Below are 23,439 nucleotides of genomic sequence, written 5' to 3'. Positions count from 1 at the left end.
AAAGTTTATATGTAATATTATATTACTTTTATATACACACACATATATAAATGTCACTAATAAATATTGTATATATACAGTAGTCTCGCTTATCCAACCTCCACTTATCCAACGTTCTGGATTATCCAACAGTCTGCCTTTTAGTAGTCAATGTGTTTGTAGTCAATGTTTTCAATACATTGTGATGTTTGGGTGCTAAATTTGTAAATACATTAATGGCTACATAACATTACTATGTATTGAACTGCTTTTTCTGTCGATTTGTTATAATTTGATGTTTAATAGGCTTTCCCTTAATTCCTCCTTATTATCCAACATTTTTGCTTATCCAACATTCTGCCGGCCCGTTTCTGTTGGAGAAAACTCTACTGTATATGCACAAGTATATATTACATATAATTATATATAATTACAATTAATAGTTTTACATATACAGTAGTCTCTCACTTATCCAACACTCGCTTATCCAACATTCTGGATTATCCAACGCATTTTTATAGTCAATGTTTTCAATACATTGCGATGTTTGGGTGCTAAATTTGTAAATACATTAATGGCTAAATAACATTACTGTGTAATGAACTACTTTTTCTGTCAAATTTTTTGTACAGCATGATGCTTTGGTGCTTAATTTGTAAAATCATAACCTAATTTGACGTTTAATAGGCTTTTCCTTAATCCCTCATTATCCAACATATTCGCTTATCCAACGTTCGGCTGGCCCGTTTGTTGGATAAGTGAGACTCTACTGTATAATTGCAATTTTTAACATGATCTGCTTTGAACTGGATTATATGGCAGTGTAGACTCTTATAATCCAGCTCAAAGCAGATAATGTGGATTATCCGCTTTGATATTAATCAGGGTATGGCGGTATAGGAGGGGCCTATCTACGTCCGTCACGTCATGTTTTTTAACGGTTTTCATTATTCACTTTAAGATCTAAGCTTATATATATATACACACACAATATAATTTACAATAATATATAATAATTATAACATATTGTATATACATATAATAGTCATATTATATTGTAATATGATATAATACTAATAATACAATATAATATTAATTATATATTATATTTTACATGTAATATTACTAATAATATTACAATACAGTAGAGTCTCACTTATCCAAGCTAAACGGGCCGGCAGAAGCTTGGATAAGCGAATATCTTGGATAATAAGGAGAGATTAAGGAAAAGCCTAGTAAACATCAAATTAGGTTATGATTTTACAAATTAAGCACCAAACTTCATGTTATACAACAAATTTGACAGAAAAAGTAGTTCAATACGCAGTAAGGTTATGTTGCAATTACTGTATTTATGAATTTAGCACCAAAATATCACGATATATTGAAAACATTGACTACAAAAATGGCTTGGATTATCCAGAGGCTTGGATAAGCGAGGCTTGGATTAGTGAGACTCTACTGTATATTGATACAGTACAATATAGTAATTTATTATCAGTATTGTACTATGCTAATATAATATTGTATGTAAATTAAATTTGTAAGCCGCTCTGAGAAGGGCGGCATATAAATGTAGCTAATAAATAAATAAATAAGCTTAATTCTATTTTAATGCTGATAGCCTTTAGGCTTTAAATTGTATTGCATTGTTTTTACCACCATTCACCACTTTGAGGCCCCTTCTACGCTGCCATATAATAAAATTGAGATGATCTGCTTCGAACTAGATTATATGGCAGAGGAAACAGGGGGCGCCTCCAGGCAACAAAGGCCAAGCTCCCTCTTGTAGATTGAATGGGTAATATCAAGACCTCAAAGCAACGTATAGCAGCAGCTTTATTATTTCCTTCCAAACAAGAGGCTGGAACTGGACCAAGGCCAGAATGGTTTCTACAGAACGGCAGAAGGTTCTCCAGGAAAAGGACGGAAGAAGGCAGAAATCAAAGCAGAAACACAACAAAGGAAAACACAAAATCCTCCAAAACAGGACTCTGGGAAGCGCCCCATTGGCTAGGAGTCAACGGACTGCAATTCCCAGCAAGGGGATGACGGGAAGGCAATGCAATAAATCCCCGCGATTCCCACCATCTCAAACCTACCCGTCTTTCCCGAAGATCAAATGCAATGTAATTTATTGTGCTGTAATATTCTACTGGCTACCCTTTGATTTGGTTCCAAAGCAAGAAATGCTACCTACTGTCAGTTTGATCATAATGGTAATAATTTAACAGTGGAAACGATGCAAGAGTATGTTTGGCAAAGAAAAGGAACCCATCTGCCTGGCCGTACTACTTGAGACGGAAGGTGTATTAAATCAGGTCAAAAATCTGTGCGGAAGCAGAAGGCAAAGCCCCGAGGAAAGGGCTCGGTTTGCACCATTTCGTGGGAAGAAACCCAGGCCCAAAACTCCCTCCTCTTCTGGGCTTTCTTTGGAAACAAATGAATATTTGAATAAAAACAGAGGATTGCGAAGCGGCCTTTGGGAACAATGGGATTTGTGTGTCTGTGTGTGCAAACAAAGCACTTTTTTGTCACGGCAACGGGAGGCAGGACCCTCCAAAAAGGCCCGTCACTCGAACCTGGCACTGAGGTCTACACTGCCATATAAAATCCAGATTATCTGATTGGAACTGGATTATATGGCAGTGGAGACTCAGGTCCCTTCTACCCTGCCATATCTGCTTTGAACTGGATTATAATAACCTACACTGCCACATAATCCAGTTCAAAACAGATAATCTGGATTATATTGCAGTCTAGGAAGGGCCTCCGGACCCATCTACGCTGCCACTATCATATCCAAATTGTCTGCTTTGAACTGGATTATACAGCAGTGGAGACTCAGGCCCCTTCTACCTTGCCATATAATACAAATTATCTGCTTTGAACTGGATTATAATAACCTACACTGGCACATAATCCAGTTCAAAACTGATCTGAATTTTTATATGGTAGTGTATAAGGGGCCCCATATTATCCAGTCCAAAGCAGATAATCTGGATTATACTACAGTGTAGAAAGGGCCCCTGGACCCATCTATACTGTTATATCCAGATTGTCTGCTTTGAACTGGATTATAATAGCCTACACTGGCACATAATCCAGTTCAAAACAGATCTGAATTTTTATATGGTAGTGTATAAGGGGCCCCATATTATCCAGTCCAAAGCAGATAATCTGGATTATACTACAGTGTAGAAAGGGCCCCCGGACCCATCTATACTGTTATATCCAGATTGTCTGCTTTGAACTGGATTATAATAGCCTACACTGGCACATAATCCAGTTCAAAACAGATCTGAATTTTTATATGGTAGTGTATAAGGGGCCCCATATTATCCAGTCCAAAGCAGATAATCTGGATTATACTACAGTGTAGAAAGGGCCCCCGGACCCATCTATACTGTTATATCCAGATTGTCTGCTTTGAACTGGATTATAATAGCCTACACTGGCACATAATCCAGTTCAAAACAGATCTGAATTTTTATATGGTAGTGTATAAGGGGCCCCATATTATCCAGTCCAAAGCAGATAATCTGGATTATACTACAGTGTAGAAAGGGCCCCTGGACCCATCTATACTGTTATATCCAGATTGTCTGCTTTGAACTGGATTATATCGCAGTGTAGACTCAGACCCCTTCTACACTGCCATATAATCCGGATTACCCAAGTAGACAATCCACATGATCTGCTTTGAAGTGGATTATATGAGTCTACACTGCCATACAGCCCAGATCAAAGCAGACCTTACAAAGTAAAGCTGTTTTAATATTTTTGTGTTCCCTGTTTTCATATAAAAATGGCTGGTTACATTTGCATGTATAGCTTTGCCAGCTTTGGAGTATAGTTCTATGCACAAATTCTTATCCTCTGAATTTCCAGCAATTATTACTACTCAGGTTCTAATTGCTGTTAATGTTGTTGTATGTTGTTTATATTATTTTATGTGGTTATGTTTTAATTTTGCTGATTATGTTGATCGGAATTGTCCCCATGTGAGCTACCCCGGGGAGATGGAGGCGGGATACAAAAATAAAATTATTATTATTATTAATAATAATAATATTATTGATATTATTAATATTATTATTGTCTGCTTGGATAATCTGGATTAAATGGCAGTGTAGATCCAGGCTCCATCTACACTGCCATATAATCCAGTTCAATGTGGATTCGATATGTCAGTGTAGATGGGGCCCACACGGCACAATCTTTGGGTGACAAACACTAGGGGCATTTTCCACAATATCCACAAAAAGAAAAAAAAAACATTACAAGCATGAAAGGCTCCATATTTTTGGTGAAAGCACACAAAAGGACAGGCCGGAAGGGAGGCAGGCAGGGCTGCATTGGGAATACATTCAACCGTGTGGACCTCCGCACTGCTGCCTCTTCCTCCTCTTCCTCCTCTTCTTCTTCTTCTTCATCCTCCTGCCCCAAAGGCTCTCGCTACTTGGAGACCTGGTGGATGGCGTGGGCCAGGTGGGCCACGTTGCCCGAGGTGACCCCCGCCACCGAGATGCGCCCGTCCTTCGTCATGTACACCGAGAACTCCTTCGTCAGCCGCTCCACCTGCAAAGAAAAGGCAAAGGTCTGCTTTCCTGCTTACCATATATACTCAAAGATAAGCCGAGTTTTTCAGCCCTTTTTTTTGAGCTGAAAAAGCCTCCCGGGCAACAGAACCTGGAGGCCATGGCTTGCAATAGCTGATATATTTCTCTTCTCCTCCCTTATCAGTGTGTTTTCTTTTCCAAAGCCTCCCCCACTCTTAACCAAAGGAATGTTTTGAAAAGAGAGAGACGCCCTTGCAAGCCAGGAAGAAGAAAAATATACTGGTCAGTTTTTATTAAGTATGTTCTAGATCAGGGGTCCCCAAACTAAGGCCCGGGGGCCGGATGCGGCCCTCCAAGGTCATTTACCTGGCCCCTGCCCTCAGTTTTATAATATATTTTATATCATTTAAAATAATATAATATATTATATATACACTAGCTGTGCCCGGCCACGCTTTGCTGTGGCGTTGTCTGGTGGTGTTGGTAAGAAATTGTTGAGGTAGTGGTGGTATTGAATGTCTGTTGTATGGTTGTCTTTATGTTTAGTATGCACACTGAAGTGGATTATATGGCAGTGTGGAGTCAAGATAATCCAGTTCAAAGCAGATAATATAAGATTCCAAATGTGTTATATAGGTGTGTGGAAGGGCCTTGAGTCTACACTGCCATATAATCCAGTAAAAATCTGATAATCTGTGGAAGAGGCCTAAGTGAGGCCTAACTGTGCCTGTCCCCTGGGCTGAGGAGGTTGCTAGGAGACCAAGTGGGCAGAACTTAGCCTTCAAACTGGCAGCAATTGGATAAAAACAATTATTCCTCTCCCTCTAATTAGGACTTTATTTTTCTTTTCTTTTTTTGTTGTATCAACCTAGAGCCGTGAATGATGGGTTGTGTTGTCAAATTTCGAGGTTGGGGGGCCTGTAGTTTTGTTGTTTTGTCCGCTGCCCTGATGCCATCACTCTTTTATATATATAGAAGATATAATATTGATAAAATATTATAATGTTATACAATATAATATTAATAATACCATATAATAATGTTAATTATATGATATATATTACATATAATATCACAGTATAGTGGTATAGTTCAATACAGTAATATATAATGCTAATATTGTGCTATGCTAATAATATAATATATTGTATGTACATACAGCTGCTCTGAATCCCCTTCGGGGTGAGAAGGGTGGGATATAAATATAATAAATAAATGTAGTAAATGAATAAATACATTTTAGACTTAGGCTCGCCCAAGGTCTGAAATGACTTGAAGGCACACAACAACAACAACAACAATCCTAATTAACCTGATCATCTCATTGGCCAGAAGCAGGCTCACACTTCCCATTGAAATCCTGATAGGTTTATGTTGGTTACAATTGTTTTCATTTTTAAATAATGTATTGTTCTTTCATTGTTGTTGTTGTTTTGCAGTACAAATAAGACACGTGCAGTGTGCATAGGAATTTGTTTGGTTTTTTCCCCCCAAATGATAATTTGGCCCCTCCACATTCTGAAGGATTGTGGACCTGCCCTCTGCTTTAAAAGTTTGAGGACCCCTGTTCTAGATAGTGAAAAAGGAAAACAATATAATCATGTTGGTCAGACATTTTGTATATGACATTTGTTTATAAATCTTATGGTAAAGGAAAGGATACTTGTTCAGGCCTTGGTTTGGGGGGGGGGGGGTTATGTGTTTGTAAAATGTTCATTGCTTTTGTGTTTTGTTTTACTGAAAGTTGTTAATGTATGTAAATAAAAATTATATATACAGTAGAGTCTCAGTTATCCAAGCCTCGCTTATCCAAGCTTCTGGATAATCCAAGCCATTTTTGTAGTCAATGTTTTCAATATATCATGGTATTTTGGTGCTAAATTCGTAAATACAATAATTACAACATAACATTACTGCGCATTGAACTGCTTTTTCTGTCAAATTTGTTGTATAACATGATGTTTTGGCGCTTAATTTGTAAAATCATAACCTAATTTGATGTTTAATAGGCTTTTCCTTAATCCCTCCTTATTATCCAAGATATTCGCTTATCCAAGGTTCTGCCGGCCCGTTTAGCTTGGACAAGTGAGACTCTACTGTGTGTGTGTGTGTGTGTGTATGTGTGTATATATATATATCTATATATATATATATCTCCATTAATCTTATCAGTATGAAACCATAGAATTCAACTAGCTGTGCCCGGCCACGTGTTGCTGTGGCAAAGTATGATGGTATGGGAAATAAAGTATCTTATATTATCTGCTTAGAACTGGATTATATGAGGCCCCTTCTACACAGCTGTATAAAATGCACACTGAAGTGGATTATATGGCTGTGTGGAGTCAAGATAATCCAGTGCAAAGCAGATAATACAAGATTATAAATGGGTTATATAGCTGTGTTGAAGAGCCTTGAGTCTGCACTGCCATATAATCCAGTTAAAATCAGATAATCTGTATTTTATAGGCAGTGTGGAAGAGGCCTAAGTGAGGCCTAACTCTGCCTGTCCCCTGGCCTGAGTGGGTTGCTAGGAGACCAAGTGGGCGGAGCTTAGCCTTCTAACTGGCAGCAATTGGCTAAAAACAATTATTCCTCTCCCTCTAATTAGGACTTCATTTTTCTTTTCTTTTTGTTGTATGAACGTAGAGGCCTGGATGAGGGGTTGTGCTGCCAAGTTTAGTGTTTCTGGGATGTGTAGTTTTGTTGTTTTGTCCTAGGCCAAAATTTCATTACCCTTTTATATATATAGATATAGTCACAGCTCAGAGATAAAAGCGATCTCTCAGCCTATTTATTTTTATAATCCTATTCCATCTGCCAGATGGTAATAATTCCAAAAATTAATATCCAGGGTGAGAGGGATCCTTAAGGATATTCTGGGCTTTCTTAAGGCAGCGGGAATTATGAAGTTCTTCCAAAGAGGGGAAAAAGGGAGCAACGCATCACAATCCTCTGGGCGGGAGTGGGGACTGACCTGTTCCGGCTTGAGCCCTGTGAAGCAGAACATGCCGATCTGGTCGGTGATGTGCTGCCAGTTGTGGGAGGAGCCTTCCTTCTTCAGGTTGGCCACCAGCTGGGTGCGCATGCCAATGATGCGGTCGGCCATGCCCTTCACCTCCGTCAGCCTGCGCCAACAAAGAAAGAGAGGAGTGAGATTTTCTCTTGAAAATTCCATACGGTCAAAGCACAAGAGAGAAGCCCTCAATATTCCTGGCTTGGCACAGAGCATGGCACCTTGGCTAGATCTGAATCATATTCTTGGATTTGCTAGCTTGGAAAAGATTTTGCTTCACTCCGTAAAAGGAATATAAGGGAAAAGAAGTCCAAGAGTATGCCTACTTCCTTCCGGTCAGGCTTAACAACCAAAACCAAAACAGACCACTGACCATTACCGTATATACTCCAAGATAAGCCGAGTTTTTCGGCCCTTTTATGAACTGAAAAAACCTCCCTTGACTTATAATAGGGTCAACGCCAGGAAGGAGTGCCTGGAGGCCATTGCTTGCAATATTTGATATATTTCTCTTCCCTCTTATCTCCCTTAACATTGTTTTATTTTCCAAAGCCTCCCTCACTCTTAACCAAGGGAATGTTTTGAAAAGGGAAAGGAGAGAAACCCTTGCAGGTCAGGAAAAAGTGTATGTATGTATGTATATGTGTATGTGTGTGTGTATATATATACACACATACATACATACACGTATCCATTAATCTTATAAAAGCATTTTTCTCCCTGAAATATTTGTTAATCTCTCCTACAAATATATAGAAATTTTCCCCTGCAAGCCTTTGCAATCCCTGTGTACCTATATATCTGCATCTATCTATCTACCATATATACTCAAGTATAAGCAGAGTTTTTTTAGGGCTGAAAAAGACCCCCTTGGCTTAGACTCAGGTGAGGGTCCTGCTTGGCTTATATTCGGGTCGGCTTACACTCGAGTATATATGGTACATTTATTAATTTTCTGTATTGGTATTATTACATTTATTATTTTACTTTATTACTTATTATTACATTTATTATTTTACTCTGTTATTATTGTTACCATTATATTTATTTTACTCTATTTTCATTATTATTAATACATTTATTAATTCACTCTGTTATTATTGTTATTACAATTCCTAACAGCCAGTATTTTACCCATGCCTGCCATAGAGGAATGAGTCCTATACAAATCCCTGATTTGTGCGATTGGAACAAGTCTCCCATTGCATCAAAGAACACAACCACAATAGGGTTGCATCAAGGAAGGACAAGGCCAGGCCGATAACACAAGGGGTCCCTCGCTTTCCTTACCACTCCTTCCGCAGGTCGGGGCTGTTGAGGATGGTGGAGGCGATCCGGGCCCCGTTGACGGGCGGGTTGGAGTACATGGGCCGGATCAGGATCTTCAGCTGGGACTCCACGCGCTTGGCCTCCTCCGCGTCCTGGCAGACCACCGTAAAGGCCCCCACACGCTCCCCTGCAAGGCAATACATTTATTTTATTACTTATTATTTATTATTGATTAGCGACATTTATATCCCGCCCTTCTCACCCTGAAGGAGACTCAGGGCGGCTTACAAGTCATATGTACATACAATATATTATATTATTCATATAGAACAATATACCGTATATACTCAAGTATAAGCCGACCCGAATATAAGCCGAGGCACCTAATTTTAACACAAAAAAACTGGGAAAACATTGACTCCAGTATAAGCCGCAGGTGGTAAATTTCAGAAATAAAAATAGATATCAATAAAATTATATTAATTGAGGCATCAGTAGGTTAAATGTTTTTAAATATTTACATAAAGCTCAAATTTAAGATAAGACTGTCCAATAATGATCCAATCATTATTCTCATCTTCTTCAATGTAAATGTGCTTATGTGTCCTTTTAATAATAATAGAGTAAAATAATACATGTAATAATAATAATAATAATAATAATAAATACAGGAAAATAATACAAGTAATAATAAATAGAGTAAAATAATAAATGCAATAATAATTCTGTTTGATGTGTTTATGGGCATTGAATGTTTGCCCTATGTGTGTATAATGTGATCCGCCCTGGGTCCCCTTCGGGGTGAGAAGGGCGTAATATAAATACTGTAAATAATAAATAAATAAATAAATAATAAGTTCAGAGTCAGCAAAGATGGGATTAGTATGCCTCTCTTGATTCTTTTAGACTGCAGCTCCCAGCATCCCTGGGCACTGGCCATGCTATTCCAGATATACGTATGTTTGTCTCTGGGAGGCTGCGTGATTCCACACTTTCTTCACAGCCCTCCACTGGCCTCCGACAATGCACCCCGATACAGCTATGATTCCACTATAACATCCGATGAAAGCTTGGGCAAGGCAACTTCTACTAAAATGACTAAATAGGCTCTTCTTCACGACTGACGTGAATCACTAAATCGAGTCATCCAGAGAAGTGGCTGGATCTAAATGGAACCCATCCTTGGTTGTTTGGCATGTTCTTTCCCATTGTGTGACAAAGCCTCCTTTTCTTCTTGCTCTTTCTCACAACCTCACAGTGCCTCCTTCCTTAACCTGGGAGGACCTTGGAAAATAGAGAAATGCAGTCCCAAGTCCAAGGTCCTCCGCTTGCCAATCCCTGCACAGGAAAGCACAGCCTCCCCCAAACCCTTAATCCCTCTAAGCGGCTTTTCCCTCTGGAGAAAGCGGTCCGAAGGTCTTACCGTAGAGGCCCATGTTCTTGGCGTAGGACTGGGAGAGGACGATGTTGATGCCTTGCTCAATGAAGTGCCGGACGGCCCAGGCGTCCCGGTTGATGTCTCCGCTGGCAAAGCCCTGGTAGGCCATGTCGAAGAAGGCAAAGAGGTTCCGCTTCTGCAAGAGAAGGACGCAGCTCAGGACGGAGCAAAAGGAAGAGCCTGCAATGTAACGCAACACTGGGAGACTCCCACATTAAAAGACATTAAAAGGCCCTTCTCGGTGATTGTTTTGTGGAGATAATAAAGGCCACTTCACCAACTTTCCTGTTCATAACTTTCCAAGATGATGATAATGATTGTTTATTTATATCCTGTTTTTTTTTCCCTCCAGAAGGAGAGTAAAAGTATCCATGCTTCTATTATTAGTACAATAGAGTCTCACTTATCCAAGCTAAACGGGCCGGCAGAAGCTTGGATAAGCAAATATCTTGGATAATAAGGAGGGCTTAAGGAAAAGCCTATTCAACATCAAATTAGGTTATGATTTTACAAATTAAGCACCAAAACATCATATTATACAACAAATTTGACAGAAAAAGTAATTCAATACGCAGTAATGTTATGTTGTAATTACTGTATTTACAAATTTAGCACCAAAATACCATGATATATTGAAAACATTGACTACAAAAATTGCTTGGATTATCCAGAAGCTTGGATAAGCGAGGCTTGGATAAGTGAGACTCTACTGTATTAGAATGCATTATTATTACTATTATTATGTTTATTTATGCCTTGCTTTTTCCCTCCACAAGGAGACTCAAAGTGGCTATGTATCAATTACTGGTATTATAATGCATCGTTATAATGTATTATTATAATAATAATATTTATTACCGGTATTAGTGTATATTTATACCCCACGTTTTCCCTCCACAAGGAGACTCAAAGTAGCCATGCATCTATTATTTGTATTAGAATGCATTATTATTATTATTATTATTATTATTATTATTATTATTATTATTTTATTATGACACAGCAAACAAGATAGATATTATTATTATTATTATTATTATTATTATTATTATTATTATTATCATTATTATTATTATGTATGCCTTGCTTTTTCCCTCCACATGGAGACTCAAAGTGGCTACGTATCTATTACTGGTATCATAATTAATCATTATAATATATTATTATATTTATTATTACTGTGTATTTATATCCCACTTTTTCCCTCCACAAGGAGACTCAAAAGGGGCCTTGCATGTTCAAGCCTTGCACCCACTTCACTGACATTGAACTCCAAATCCGCTGGGTCAAAGTCCACTGAGTTATGGTAAAATTACACAATTACACAACCCTTAACCAATTCAGGCTGGACTAATTCATCCATTAATCCGTCTGAGGTTGGCATGCAATGGAATGTGGTTCTCTGGCAGGACCGGCATCTGAGCCAGCCTCTCGGACTCAACAAACACAATGGGAGCAAACAAAACAGCTTCAGGCAGTGGAATGGGAGCAAGAGATATCTTAAGATATGTGCCAAAGATCACCAGCCCTAGTGGAAGTTATGAAGGAGAAAGATGGGAATGATGAGACAATCAATGTAACGTGTTCCTTCTTCCATACTGTTGAGAGTCATCCTGGACTACACAAGTCTCATTTAATAGATAGATAGTGGATAGATAGACTGAAGGACACCTCTCTATAATCCCCTGCATGCCCAGACAGCCTTTGCTGTTTTCCCTCTTCCTATCCTGTTTACATCCAGCCATCCACTTGTTGTTTTTAGCAATGTGATCTCTGCAAGGATGAGGTAACTTCCTCAATTTAGATTGGAATTTTTATGGTCCCAAAAAGAGAAGGCACAGCCCATGCTGCTGGTCGCCATTCTTCTTCCTCCTTTTGTTTCACCAAGAGGATACATTTTGCCACTCTTGTAGGCGAAATGTAACTATCTAGAAATCTTTGTTATTTTTACCTGCCTACCTTCCTTAGACCTAGTTTAGACAGCTATTTCGCTCCAGAAACCTTTTCCTATCAACAATGGATTTCTTTTTACCTCAATAAATACTTTTTTGAACTTTTAAGATGACTTTGCAATCCTTTGCCATCCTGAAGAACAAAGGCTTTCTCTAAACTCACCTCACGTAAGTTTCCTGCTGTTTTGGATGCGTGCTTCTGTACTCTGCTATTTTCTTGGGAATCTACCTCACAAAAGAGGGTCATTTTGAGCCTAACAGCTCGCAGATTCTTAACACATATTCCTAGTGGACGTTCCCAAGTAAGAAAACTCGCAGAAGCCTTCCCTGCAGCTGCTCACCTTCACTAAAGCGGCCATCTCTTTCCACTGTTCAGGCCGTGGGTCCACACCGGTTGGGTTGTGTGCGCAGGCGTGGAGAAGGATGATGCTCTTCTCTGGGATTTTCTTTAGTACAAAGAGAAGGAGAAAGAGGAGTCACTGATTAATGTCCATTAGTCTGTGCATTTTTGCGTTTGTCTTTTATTGTTGATATAGTCAATGGACTAATTAATAAACATTTCTGAAGTCTGAAATCTGTATCTATTATTTATAGAACTACGTTTATAGATTTTTTGCAATGTTTGTGTGTTTTGACTGTTCTGTGACCCGCCTCGAGTCACGAGGAGAAACAGGTAATAAATAAATTATTATTATTATTATTATTATTATTATTATTATTATCATCATCATCATCATTACCTTGAGTGGCCCTTCCAACAATGAGGGGAGGCCTCTGTTTACAGGCCCTCCCTTTTGGATCCTCTCTAGTTCAGACTTACATTGAAAATATTATTGTTGTTATTGTTGTTGTTATTATTATTACGTTGAGTGCCATTCCAATAACTGAGTGGCCTTCCAACAATGGGTGGAGGTCTCTGTTTACAGGTCCTCCCATTCAGACACTCTTTAGCTCAGCCCTTCCCACTCCAAATGGCCCTTCCTGAGCCAGGCTTTGCCGGTGCGTTTCCCACTTACGGAAATGTCCTCCAAGGCCCCGGTGAAGTCGAAGCCGCAAGTCTTGGGGTCGTAGTAGCGGTAGCTCTGCAGCTGCATCCCCGCGTCCCGGAAGATGGGAGTGTGGTTGCCCCAGGAGGGTTTGGGCAGGTAGACGTCACGGCTGGACTTGAAGAAGCGTTGCTGCACCAAGGAGAGGGAGAGGCAGTGGCTCAGTTTTGCAAAGGGAGCCAAAAGGCACCCCAAACCACTTCCCCGAATTTCATGGTGCAAGAAGGACTCACCAGGAAGTTGGCCCCGACTCTTAGGGACCCCGTCCCGGAAATAGTCTGCACCGTGACATACTGCAAAGGGAAAGAGCACCACTGTTAGCAAACTGCTCTTTCTTGATACTTAAAATCCAGTTAAATGTGCATGTTTAATATGACAACATACATAAAACCCAGCCTTTTTCTCAGCACTGGGACCTGAGGTAGCAGTATGCATTCCTACCTACTAATCCTTCCTTTTATAGGGTCTACTCTTAAAGGAAACATCTATGATGATGATTACTATTATTATCAGAATCAGAATCAGGACTCAAGGAACCTTACACTATGACAGACCAATACAGATTTTTTTTATCGTGTCAGAAGCAACTTGAGAACATTCTGCAAGTCGCTTCTGGTGCGAGAGAATTTACCGTCTACAAAGACGTTGCCCAGGAGATGCCCAGGAGACTTTTTTCATGTTCCTGTAAGCTAGAGCTGACAGACAAGTGCTCACCGCATCTCCCAGATTCAAACTGGCAACCTTTAGGTCAGCAATCCAACCTTCAGGTCAGCAGTCCAGCTGGCATAAGGGTTGAACCCACTGCACCACCGCGGCTCTACCAATACAGTTAAAAATCTACAAAAAGGGAACACTAACATAGAATTATAGGAGCCCCTGATAGTGCAGCAGATTAAACCGCCGAGCTGCTGAACTTGCTGACTGAAAGGTTGGTGGTTTGAATCCAGGGAGCGGCATAAGCTCCCGCTGTTAGCCCCAGCTTCTACTAATCTAGCAGTTTGAAAACATGCAAATGTGAGTAGATCAATAGGTACTGCTCTGATGGGAAGGTAATGGCCCTCCATGCAGTCATGCTGACCACATAACCTTGGAAGTGTCTGTGGACAATGCTGGCTCTTTGGCTTAGAATTGGAGCTGAACACCAATCCTGATTCAGACTCGACTAGATTTAATGTCAAGGGAAAACTTTTATCTTTACTATAACATAAAATTGGGCCTGGAACAATAATAAAAACACATCTCAAGATAAAAGAATAAAATGCCATTAATAAGCACAGAACAAAACAAGGCAATGTCCTGCTTTGTCCTGGTTCTGGGAGACTAAATTGCTCTTCTAAGTCTTGGTCATGAGCTCTTCAGGCAAAAGGAAGCTTTGGGCTCCTGGGACGCATCCTGTGCCAGCAAAAACTCCATTAGGGGAAGAGCCCAAAGACCTGGCCTCCCAATGGCTCCACTGTCTGGACGCTGAACCACTCAAGGCCTTGGGACAAAGACAAATGGCTGTCTCACCCGTCCGCTCTGGATGACCTCGTTGCTCTCGCCGAGTGCCAGCTCCGCTGAGGCCTTGGTGAATTCTGCCAGGCCGGCGATGGGCAGGTACTCCTTGTCCATCTTCTTGGCCGCGATCTGGGCTTCTGCCTGGATACAAACAGGACATTGCGTTCATGCCTTCGCACATCCAAAGGAAGCACCTTCAGTACATTTCTTGCCCTAAGCTCAGAAGTCCAAACTCCATGAGACAGAGCTTGTTTTTTAAATTTTTAATTTTATTTATTCATGATACTGTATTTACTCGAATCTAATGCTAATGACATTGGAAAAATTAGTGCATGTTAAATTTGCATAATATAGTGAACTTGATTCTCAGCCCAAGCAAAAAAGGGAAGCCGCTTCTTAGAGGGACCTGACCTCTAATTTAATGGCTGTGGCTCAATGCTATGGGATCCTGGGATTTGTAGCGTGGTGGGGCATCATCCTTTTTTGGCAGAAGGCTGTCAGAGAAAGTTCAAGGCTTTGTCAAAGTACAACCCCCATAATTCCATAGAATTGAACCAAGGCAGTTAAAGTGCATTCATTCTGCAGTATATATGCACTCCAAGGTTTTCTTTTCTGTTGCTTTGTTGCTGTAACACTTTTGTTTGTAAAGAAGTAATTCTAAGCAGGAAGCAACAGTAATGGGCACTTTTTGGGCCAAACGACAAAGAGTGCACCGTTTGCTGCTTTTGGCGCATGACATTAGGCACCAAATCCTTTCTTGGGTTTGGGCTTGAGGTGTGCATTAGATCCAATGGCACATGGGACTCAAGTCAATAAGGTCGGTGGGTGCCTGCCTCCTTCTGCCAAGCAGAAAAGCAGAGACAGGGAGTTCCCATGGACCAAGACTGGGGTCCCACTGCCTTAGACTACAGAGAGCGTGGGGGAAGGACTCACTTTACGGACGCAGTTGAGGACGTAGGGCTTTCCGTTGTCGTCACGGTAGGCCCCCACCCCCAGGTTCATCTTCTTGGCACTGGTGTCACGCTTGAAGGCCTCTGTCACACCCAGGATGGGGTCCGGGGGGCCCATCTCCACTTGGGCCCACCAGGAGCTGCAAGGGAAGAGGTGTCACAAAACTAAGTGGATTTGCCTCCTCAGCCCCATCACCTTGAGGGCCTCTTTTGGCAGGGTGCCATTTGCCACCATGGAGAGAGGCAGGCAGAGGTATAGGATGGGTGATGAATGGCTCCACAACAGAGTCTCATGGGGAAAGGGTAGTCTTTGTGGAGAACAAGCTGAACATGAGCCAACAGTGTGATGCTGCAGTAAAAAAAAAAAAGCCATTGGGATTCTAGCCTGCATCCAAAGGAGTACAGTATCTAGTAGAGGAAAGTCATGGTGCCTCTCTATTCGGCTTTGGTTAGACCTCTTCACTTGGACTATCACTGTGTCCAGTTCCGGGTAAAGCAAACCACGGAACAGATGCAATGTCTAAATGTCTTAATATTTTGTTTTATGGTTACATCTGACGGTTTATATAGTTTTTAATAATTTTAATCTATAGTTATCTATATATATAAAAGAGTGATGGCACCAGGGCAGCGGACAAAACAATAAAACTGCAGGCCCCCGACCTCGAAATTTGACAACACAACCCATCATCCACGGCTCTAGGTTGATACAACTAAAAGAAAAGAAAAATAAAGTCCTAATTAGAGGGAGATGAATAATAGTTTTTATCCAATTGCTGCCAGTTAGAAGGCTAAGCTCTGCACACTTGGTCTCCTAGCAACCGACTCAGCCCAGGGGACAGGCAGAGTTAGGCTTCACTAACTATCTAATTTGCACTGGATTATATGGCAGTGTAGACTCAAGCCCTTCCACACAGCTATATAACCCATTTTGAATCTTATATTATCTGCTTTGAACTGGATTATCTGGACTCCACACTGCTAAATAATGCAGTCATGCCGGCCACATGACCTTGGAGGAGTCTACGGACAACGCCGGCTCTTCGGCTTAGAAATGGAGATAAGCACCAACCCCCAGAATAAGACATGACTGGACTTAATGTCAGGGGAAAACCTTTACCTTAACTACCACCAATTCCTCAATACTTTATTTCCCATACCACCATACTTCGCCACAGCAACGCGTGGCCAGGCACAGCTAGTATGTGAATATTTTCGATTTATAATGCATTTCTTTTATATGGATGTTGAATCTTTGCCATTATTATGTTGTACACTCCTTTGAATCCCCCAAGGGGCGAGAAAAGCAGTATATAAATAAAATAAATAGAGAGAGATATTGATTCTAAGTTAGGAGTCCAGAGGAAGGAGGTGACTGAAAGAAACAAAGGCCTGGAGACCATGAATATTATTATTACAGTAGAGTCTCACTTATCCAACATAAACGGGCTGGCAGAATGTTGGATAAGCGATTATGTTGGATAATAAGGAGGGATTAAGGAAAAGCCTATTAAACATCAAATTACATTATGATTTTACAAATTAAGCACCAAAACAACATGTTTTACAACACATTTGACAGAAAAAGCAGTTCAATACACAGCAATGTTATGTAGTAATTATACTGTATTTATGAATTTAGCACCAAAACATCTCAATATATTGAAAACATTGACTAAAAAAAAATTGGCTACTAACAAATTGACTACAAATATAGAATTGCGTAAAATGTACTTACAGTAGCAACATTGTCAGAAATTACATCAGTTTAATAAACTTTCCCATGTTTTTTATAATAGAACTATTAGGGAATCATGACATGTGTAAGCCAGGAACAAAGATCGTGTTACATGGTGTTATGCAACTCTAGTTTGGAGTATTTGACACTCTGGCTTTGAGCCAGCCTTTTCTCTCTCTGCCTGTTGACGAATGTGATTTTTATTGCTTTGATTATTGCAAATTGCCCTGAAGTCTGTTAAGGAAGGTGCTGTAGAGTATTGGAGCCCTTCTAAAATGTGATTTACACCCATTTCTATGTTTGATCCTATTGTAATATTTATATGTTGGGAATTTTTTTTATGTTTTTTGAATTGTTGTGAGCTGCTTTGTGCCTCAGAAACAAATGATAAATAATATTACAGTAGAGTCTCATTTATCCAACATTCACTTATCCAATACAGGATGATCCAATACTGTCTGCCTTTTAGTAGTCAATGTTTTTGTAGTCAATCTTTTCAATACATTGTGATATTTTGGTGCTAAATTTGTAAATACAGTAATCACTACCTAGCATTATTGCATATTGAACTACTTTTTCTGCCAAATTTGTTGTATAACATGATGTTTTGGTGTTTAATTTGTAAAATCATAACCTAATTTGATGTTTAATAGGCTTTCCCTTAATCCTTCCTTATAATCCAACATATTTGCTTATCCAACGTTCTGTCGGCCCGTTTATGTTGGCTAAGTGAGACTCTACTGTATTAGTAATATTACATTTAATATATAATTAATATTAAATGTAATATTACTAATATTGCAGTATAGCGGTATAGTGCAATATAGTAATATATAACGCTACTATTGTGCTATGCTAATAATATAATTTGCTTTTAATTACTCTGATTTTATCTGCTTGGATTTTAATGTATCGTCCATTATTTTATTTTGTGTATCATTGAAATGTTTTTAAGTTTTGTCAAATGCTGTGTTGTTGTTTCGGGCTTGTCCCTGTTGTGAGCCGCCCCGAGTCCCTTCGGGGAGATGGGGTGGGATATAAAAATAAAGTTTTATTATTATTATTATTATTATTATTATTATATGTACCTATAACTTGTAAGCCGCCCTGAGTCCCCTTCGGGGTGAGAGAGGGCGGGATATAAATGTAGTAAGTAAATAAATAAATAAAATAATGCTGATAATGATAATGATACTAAGGCTTTGGAAAGAAACAAATGATAATATCAGTAACATTAAGTCATTGGAAAGAGACAAATAACAATAATGTCTTTGAAAAAAGAAATGATAATAACACTAATTTCTTTAAGAAAAGAGAAATGAGTTTTTGGAAAGAGACAAATGGTAATGATAATAATAATAACGTCTTAGGAAGGAGATCAATGAAAGGGCGCTGACGTCTAAAGGGAGCCGGACGTGTAGCATCGCACAGCTTAGCCCGGAGCCCTTTGGGGCGCGCCCTCCAAGCCCCCTCCAAGGGCAACCCCTGTCAATCCTTGCTTCCCCTTGAATCCCCTCCGATGACGCTGGCCAATCCGGAGAGGCATTCGCGGTCCCGCCTTCCGGAGGTGACCAATGGCGAACGCTCTTGCGCTCCCTTCTCCGCCCCTCGAATGGATGCCGGGCACGAGGGACGGGAGTTACGGGCCGCGCCGAGGGACAAACCGCGGGAAGTCGCGTTCGCGGCTGAGTTTGGCCCAACCTGAACCACCGAGTCGCGTGTTCGGACGTGAGGAGTAACCCCGAGTCGGCTTACCTGGCTCGGGCGGCACATGAGGCCAGGCGAGGAGGGAGGGCAGCAAGGCGGACCGGGAAGAGAAGCGCCATGGCGGCGGCTGCGGCGGAGGAGTGCGGTGGCTTCTGGCTGAGGTGAAGCGGAAGTCGGGGGGAGGGGCCAAGTCAGGGGGCGGGGCCAGGAGAAGCCCTGCCCTCCTGCTGCCTATTGCATCTCAATCTAGAAGTGGGAATCCAATAATAATAATAATAATAATAATAACAATATTAGTAATTATAGTAATAATAATAATTTTGCATCCCCATCTGGATATAACAGTGGGATACACACAAATATAATAACTATGTGTCAAATTTGCGTTTTTATCTAGAGATAATATTAGGATACACATAATAATAATAATAATAATAATAATAATAGTTTGGCATCTCAGTTTAGAAATAAAAGTGGGAAGCCAAACAGATATAATAATAATAATAATATATTGCATCTCCATCTAGATATACCAGTGGGAATCCAAGCAAATATAATGATAATAATAATATAATGATAATAATAATTGTGTGTGTGTATATATATGTGTGTGTGTGTATGTGTATGCACATGCACACACATGAATATATATAATATTAATATTAATAATAATATTATGTTGTAATACAATGTAATAATAATTATAATTCACTATTATAATTGTATATTTATATTACATGCAATATTACTAATAATATTGCAATATAGTTGTATAATATAATATATTGTATGTATATATACTTGTAAACCGCCCTGAGTCCCCTTCGGGGTGAGAAGGGCGGGATATAAATGTCGCAAATAAATAAATAAAATAAATAATATATTGCATCTTCATCTAGATAGCAGTGAGATGCATATGAATAGAATAATAATAATCTCAATTTAAAAAACAAATGGAAATCCAAGCACTTGGGAAGTGTCTAGGACTGTGTGAGTAATAATAACAATAATTTTGCATCCCTATCTGGATATAACAGTGGGATACACACAAATATAATAACTATGTAACAAATAATTTTGCATTTTCATCTAGAGATAATATCAGGATACACATAATAATAATAATAAAATAGTTTTGCATCTCAATTTAGAAATAAAAGTGGGAATCCAAATAGATATAATAATAATAATATATTGCATCTCTGTCTAGATATACAAGTGGGAATCCAAACAAATATAATGATAATAATAATATCTTGCATCTTCATCTGGATAGCAGTGAGATGCATATGAATATAATAATAATAATGAATCTCAATTTAAAAAACAAGTGGAAATCCAAGCAAAAATAATGATAATAATATTAATATGTTGCATCTCCACCTAGATAGCAGTGAGATGCATATGCATATAATAATAATAATAATAATAATAATAATAATAATAATAATTTATTGCATCTCCATATTAATATACAAGTGGGAATCCAAGCAAATGTAATGATAATAGTAATATTAATATATTGCATCTCCATCAAGATAGCAGTGATATGCATATGAATATAATAATAATAATAATGTATTGCATCTCCATATTAATATACAAGTGGGAATCCAAGCAAATGTAATGATAATGGTAATATTAATATATTGCATCTCCATCGAGATAGCAGTGATATGCATATGAATATAATAATAATAATAATAATAATAATAATAATAATAATGCATCTCCAAAACACCTGGAAGCCCAAAGGTTGGGAACCACTGATTTAAAGATACAAGTGGAAATATAAACAAATAATAATAATAATAATAATAATAATAATAATAATATAGTTTTGCATCTAAGTGGAAATCCAAGCAAAAAATAATGATAATAATAAGAGTAAGAATAAAATTTTACATCTCCATCGAGGGATAATAGTGAGATACACAGAAATATTATTATAAAAATAGTATAATTTTATATCTCCATCTAGAGATTAAAATGGGAATCCAAACAAATATAATAATAATAATTATAATGATAATTTTTCATCTCCATCTGGAGATAAAAGTAGGAATCCGAACAGATATTATAATAACAATAATAGTAATAATAACAGTTAAAATATAACACTCTTAAGATAATAATAATAATAATAATAATAATAATAATAATAATAATAATAATAATTTACCATGATGGACCCTCACAACTTGGAGAAGGAGGTTTGTGCAAAGAGTATCAGCCGCAAGGTGGCCCCATGCGCCGGATTTATGGCACTTTGTGAAAGCTTAATTGGTTCCATTGTGGCCTTGCAGTGCTATGCATTGCCTTAAATCTAGTTGCAAGCCAACATTATGTAACACTGTGATTTTTGTTCCTGGGTTATCAGTGTCATTTCCTAATTGGTTCTATTATGAAAACAAATTGCCAAAAATTTGTTTCTGTGGGAGGGACATCCTGCAGCAGCACATTTTGCAATAATTTTCCAATGAATCTCTCATTACCAAGTCTCAACCAATTTAGCCACAAAATAATAATAATAATAATAATTCTGGAGCAGAACAACTAGTTTCAAAGTACAACACAATCGAATAGGAATAACACTTTCAAACCAAGAACAGGATACGTATTTGTTAAACTTTGTTACGTAGTGTAGCCTTTAATTCAGTTGGATTCTACTCTGTTTGGGGTAATTCTGCTTTACAAGGACAGCCAGACTCACTACACCACTAGATGAGTTTCCATCTCTTATGGAAATCCTTAAAATGTGGAAAAATCTTAAAGGGAAATATGAACTATTAAGGGATGAGAGATAATGTATGTATGTATATATATATATAATATTATAATGTATTACAATATAATACTGTTAATAATACCATATAATAATATTAATTATATATTATATATTAAATGTAACATTACTAATAATATTACGATATAATTGATATAGTAAAATATAGTAATTTAATACTAGTATTGTACTATGCTAATAATATAATGTATTGTATGTAAATATAATTTGTAAGCCGCTCTGAGTCCCCTTTAGGGTGAGAAGGGCGGGATATAAATGTAGTAAATAAATAAATAAATAAATAATGTGGGTCCCTTCAAGGAGTCTATAATTCTATAACCTGTTTCTCCTTCTAATGTTTATGAAGCTGGATGGCCATCTGTTGGGAGGGATCAGATGGTGTCTTCTTCCGTGGCAAGAGAGGTTTGACTGGATGGCCCTTGGGGGTCCATTCAATGAGCTCATGATTCTATAGCCTCGTTTCTGAGGCTGGATGGCCATCTGTTGGAGGGATTGGATTGTTCCTTCCTACCTGGCAGAAGGGGGTTGGGCTGGATAGCCTTTGGGGATCCCTGCTAACCCCATGAATCTATGATATACCATATATCTATCTCAATAATATCTACCTACCTACCTATCTATTCTTTCTCTCTCTCTCTCAAGCATATCTATGACTGGATGGCCATCTGTTGGGAGGGATCGAGTAGTCTTTTCTTCCATGGCAGAGGTGGGTTGGACTGGATTGCCTTGGGGGTCCCTTCTAGGATTTTATAATTATATAGTCATTTCTCATAATGTTCATGAGACCGGATGGCCATCTGTCGGGAGGGATCGGAAGTTGCCTTTCTGCCTGGCAATAGGGGGCTGGACTGGATGACATTTGAGGGTCCCTTTAATAAGTCTACGATTCTATAGTCATTTCTCTTAATGTTCATGAGACTGGATGGCCATCTGTCGGGAGGGATCAGATTGTGCCTTTCTGCCTGGCAGAAGGGGGCTGGACTGGATGACCCTTGAGAGTCCCTTCAAGATCTAGGATTCTATGGCTCTGTAGCCCTGTTTCTGCTCCTTTCTTTGCACACAGATGCCAGAATTCCCTGGAAATCCATGAAGCGGAAGATCCTGCCGCAGGCGAAAGGCGGCCTTGTTGCCGTTGCTCTTCTTCTCACCTGTCCTAATGGAACCGGCCAGAAGCAACGGAGCCGTTCCCACCTGGCAGATGTCCTCTGTCAGATCCGGTTTTGCGCCTTGTCTGCAGGATTTCTGCTCAAAGACATTGCAGTGAGGCCGGGCAGAGGAGCGGGAGATATTTCCGCCTTTAAATCAAGAGGAAATGTCAGCTGGACTCTCCAAAAGTGGCACTCATTAGACTCTCCCGCTTCTTGTGCCGGATTCCTCTTTCTCCACTGTCCTCATTTCTGCACTTTAACTTTTACACCCATGGCACAAATATATTTTAAATTATATTAATATGTATATGTATTCACCTTGTTTTTAATT

General features: G+C 39.0%; 1 protein-coding gene and 1 long non-coding RNA gene across 2 annotated transcripts; one reads left to right on the top strand and one right to left on the bottom strand.

Moving 5' to 3' along the window:
* Positions 1-1,800: 1,800 nt before the first annotated feature.
* On the bottom strand, positions 1,801-19,332 carry got2 (glutamic-oxaloacetic transaminase 2). Its single transcript, XM_003227859.4, has 10 exons — positions 19,203-19,332; positions 15,693-15,849; positions 14,772-14,900; positions 13,496-13,555; positions 13,233-13,394; positions 12,558-12,662; positions 10,250-10,400; positions 8,848-9,013; positions 7,519-7,669; positions 1,801-4,560 (listed from the first exon to the last, which is right to left on the bottom strand). Exons 1-10 carry the CDS (start codon positions 19,271-19,273, stop codon positions 4,438-4,440), a joined length of 1,275 nt encoding a protein of 424 aa, XP_003227907.1. The 5' UTR covers positions 19,274-19,332; the 3' UTR covers positions 1,801-4,437.
* On the top strand, positions 19,180-23,413 carry LOC134293675 (uncharacterized). The gene is made up of 2 exons (XR_010000632.1): positions 19,180-19,315; positions 23,024-23,413. It is a non-coding gene; the product is annotated as an uncharacterized LOC134293675 (long non-coding RNA).
* The last annotated feature ends 26 nt before the right edge of the window (positions 23,414-23,439 follow it).

The sequence above is a fragment of the Anolis carolinensis genome, unplaced genomic scaffold, assembly GCF_035594765.1.
Source record: "Anolis carolinensis isolate JA03-04 unplaced genomic scaffold, rAnoCar3.1.pri scaffold_9, whole genome shotgun sequence".
NCBI classification, from domain to species: domain Eukaryota; kingdom Metazoa; phylum Chordata; class Lepidosauria; order Squamata; family Dactyloidae; genus Anolis; species Anolis carolinensis.
Note: the sequence above shows the minus strand (reverse complement) of the source record. Positions and strands in the feature narration are given on the sequence as shown.

Bases quoted from the DNA above. Each gene is read 5' to 3' on its own strand.
- got2 (XM_003227859.4), bottom strand. From the start codon at position 19,273: ATGGCGCTTCTCTTCCCGGTCCGCCTTGCTGCCCTCCCTCCTCGCCTG. The intron at 9,014-10,249 runs GTAAGACCTTCG...ATTGCCTTGCAG, and splicing joins CAAGAACATGGGCCTCTACG to GGGAGCGTGTGGGGGCCTTT. The intron at 4,561-7,518 runs GTCAGTCCCCAC...TTTTCTTTGCAG, and splicing joins CAGGGCTCAAGCCGGAACAG to GTGGAGCGGCTGACGAAGGA.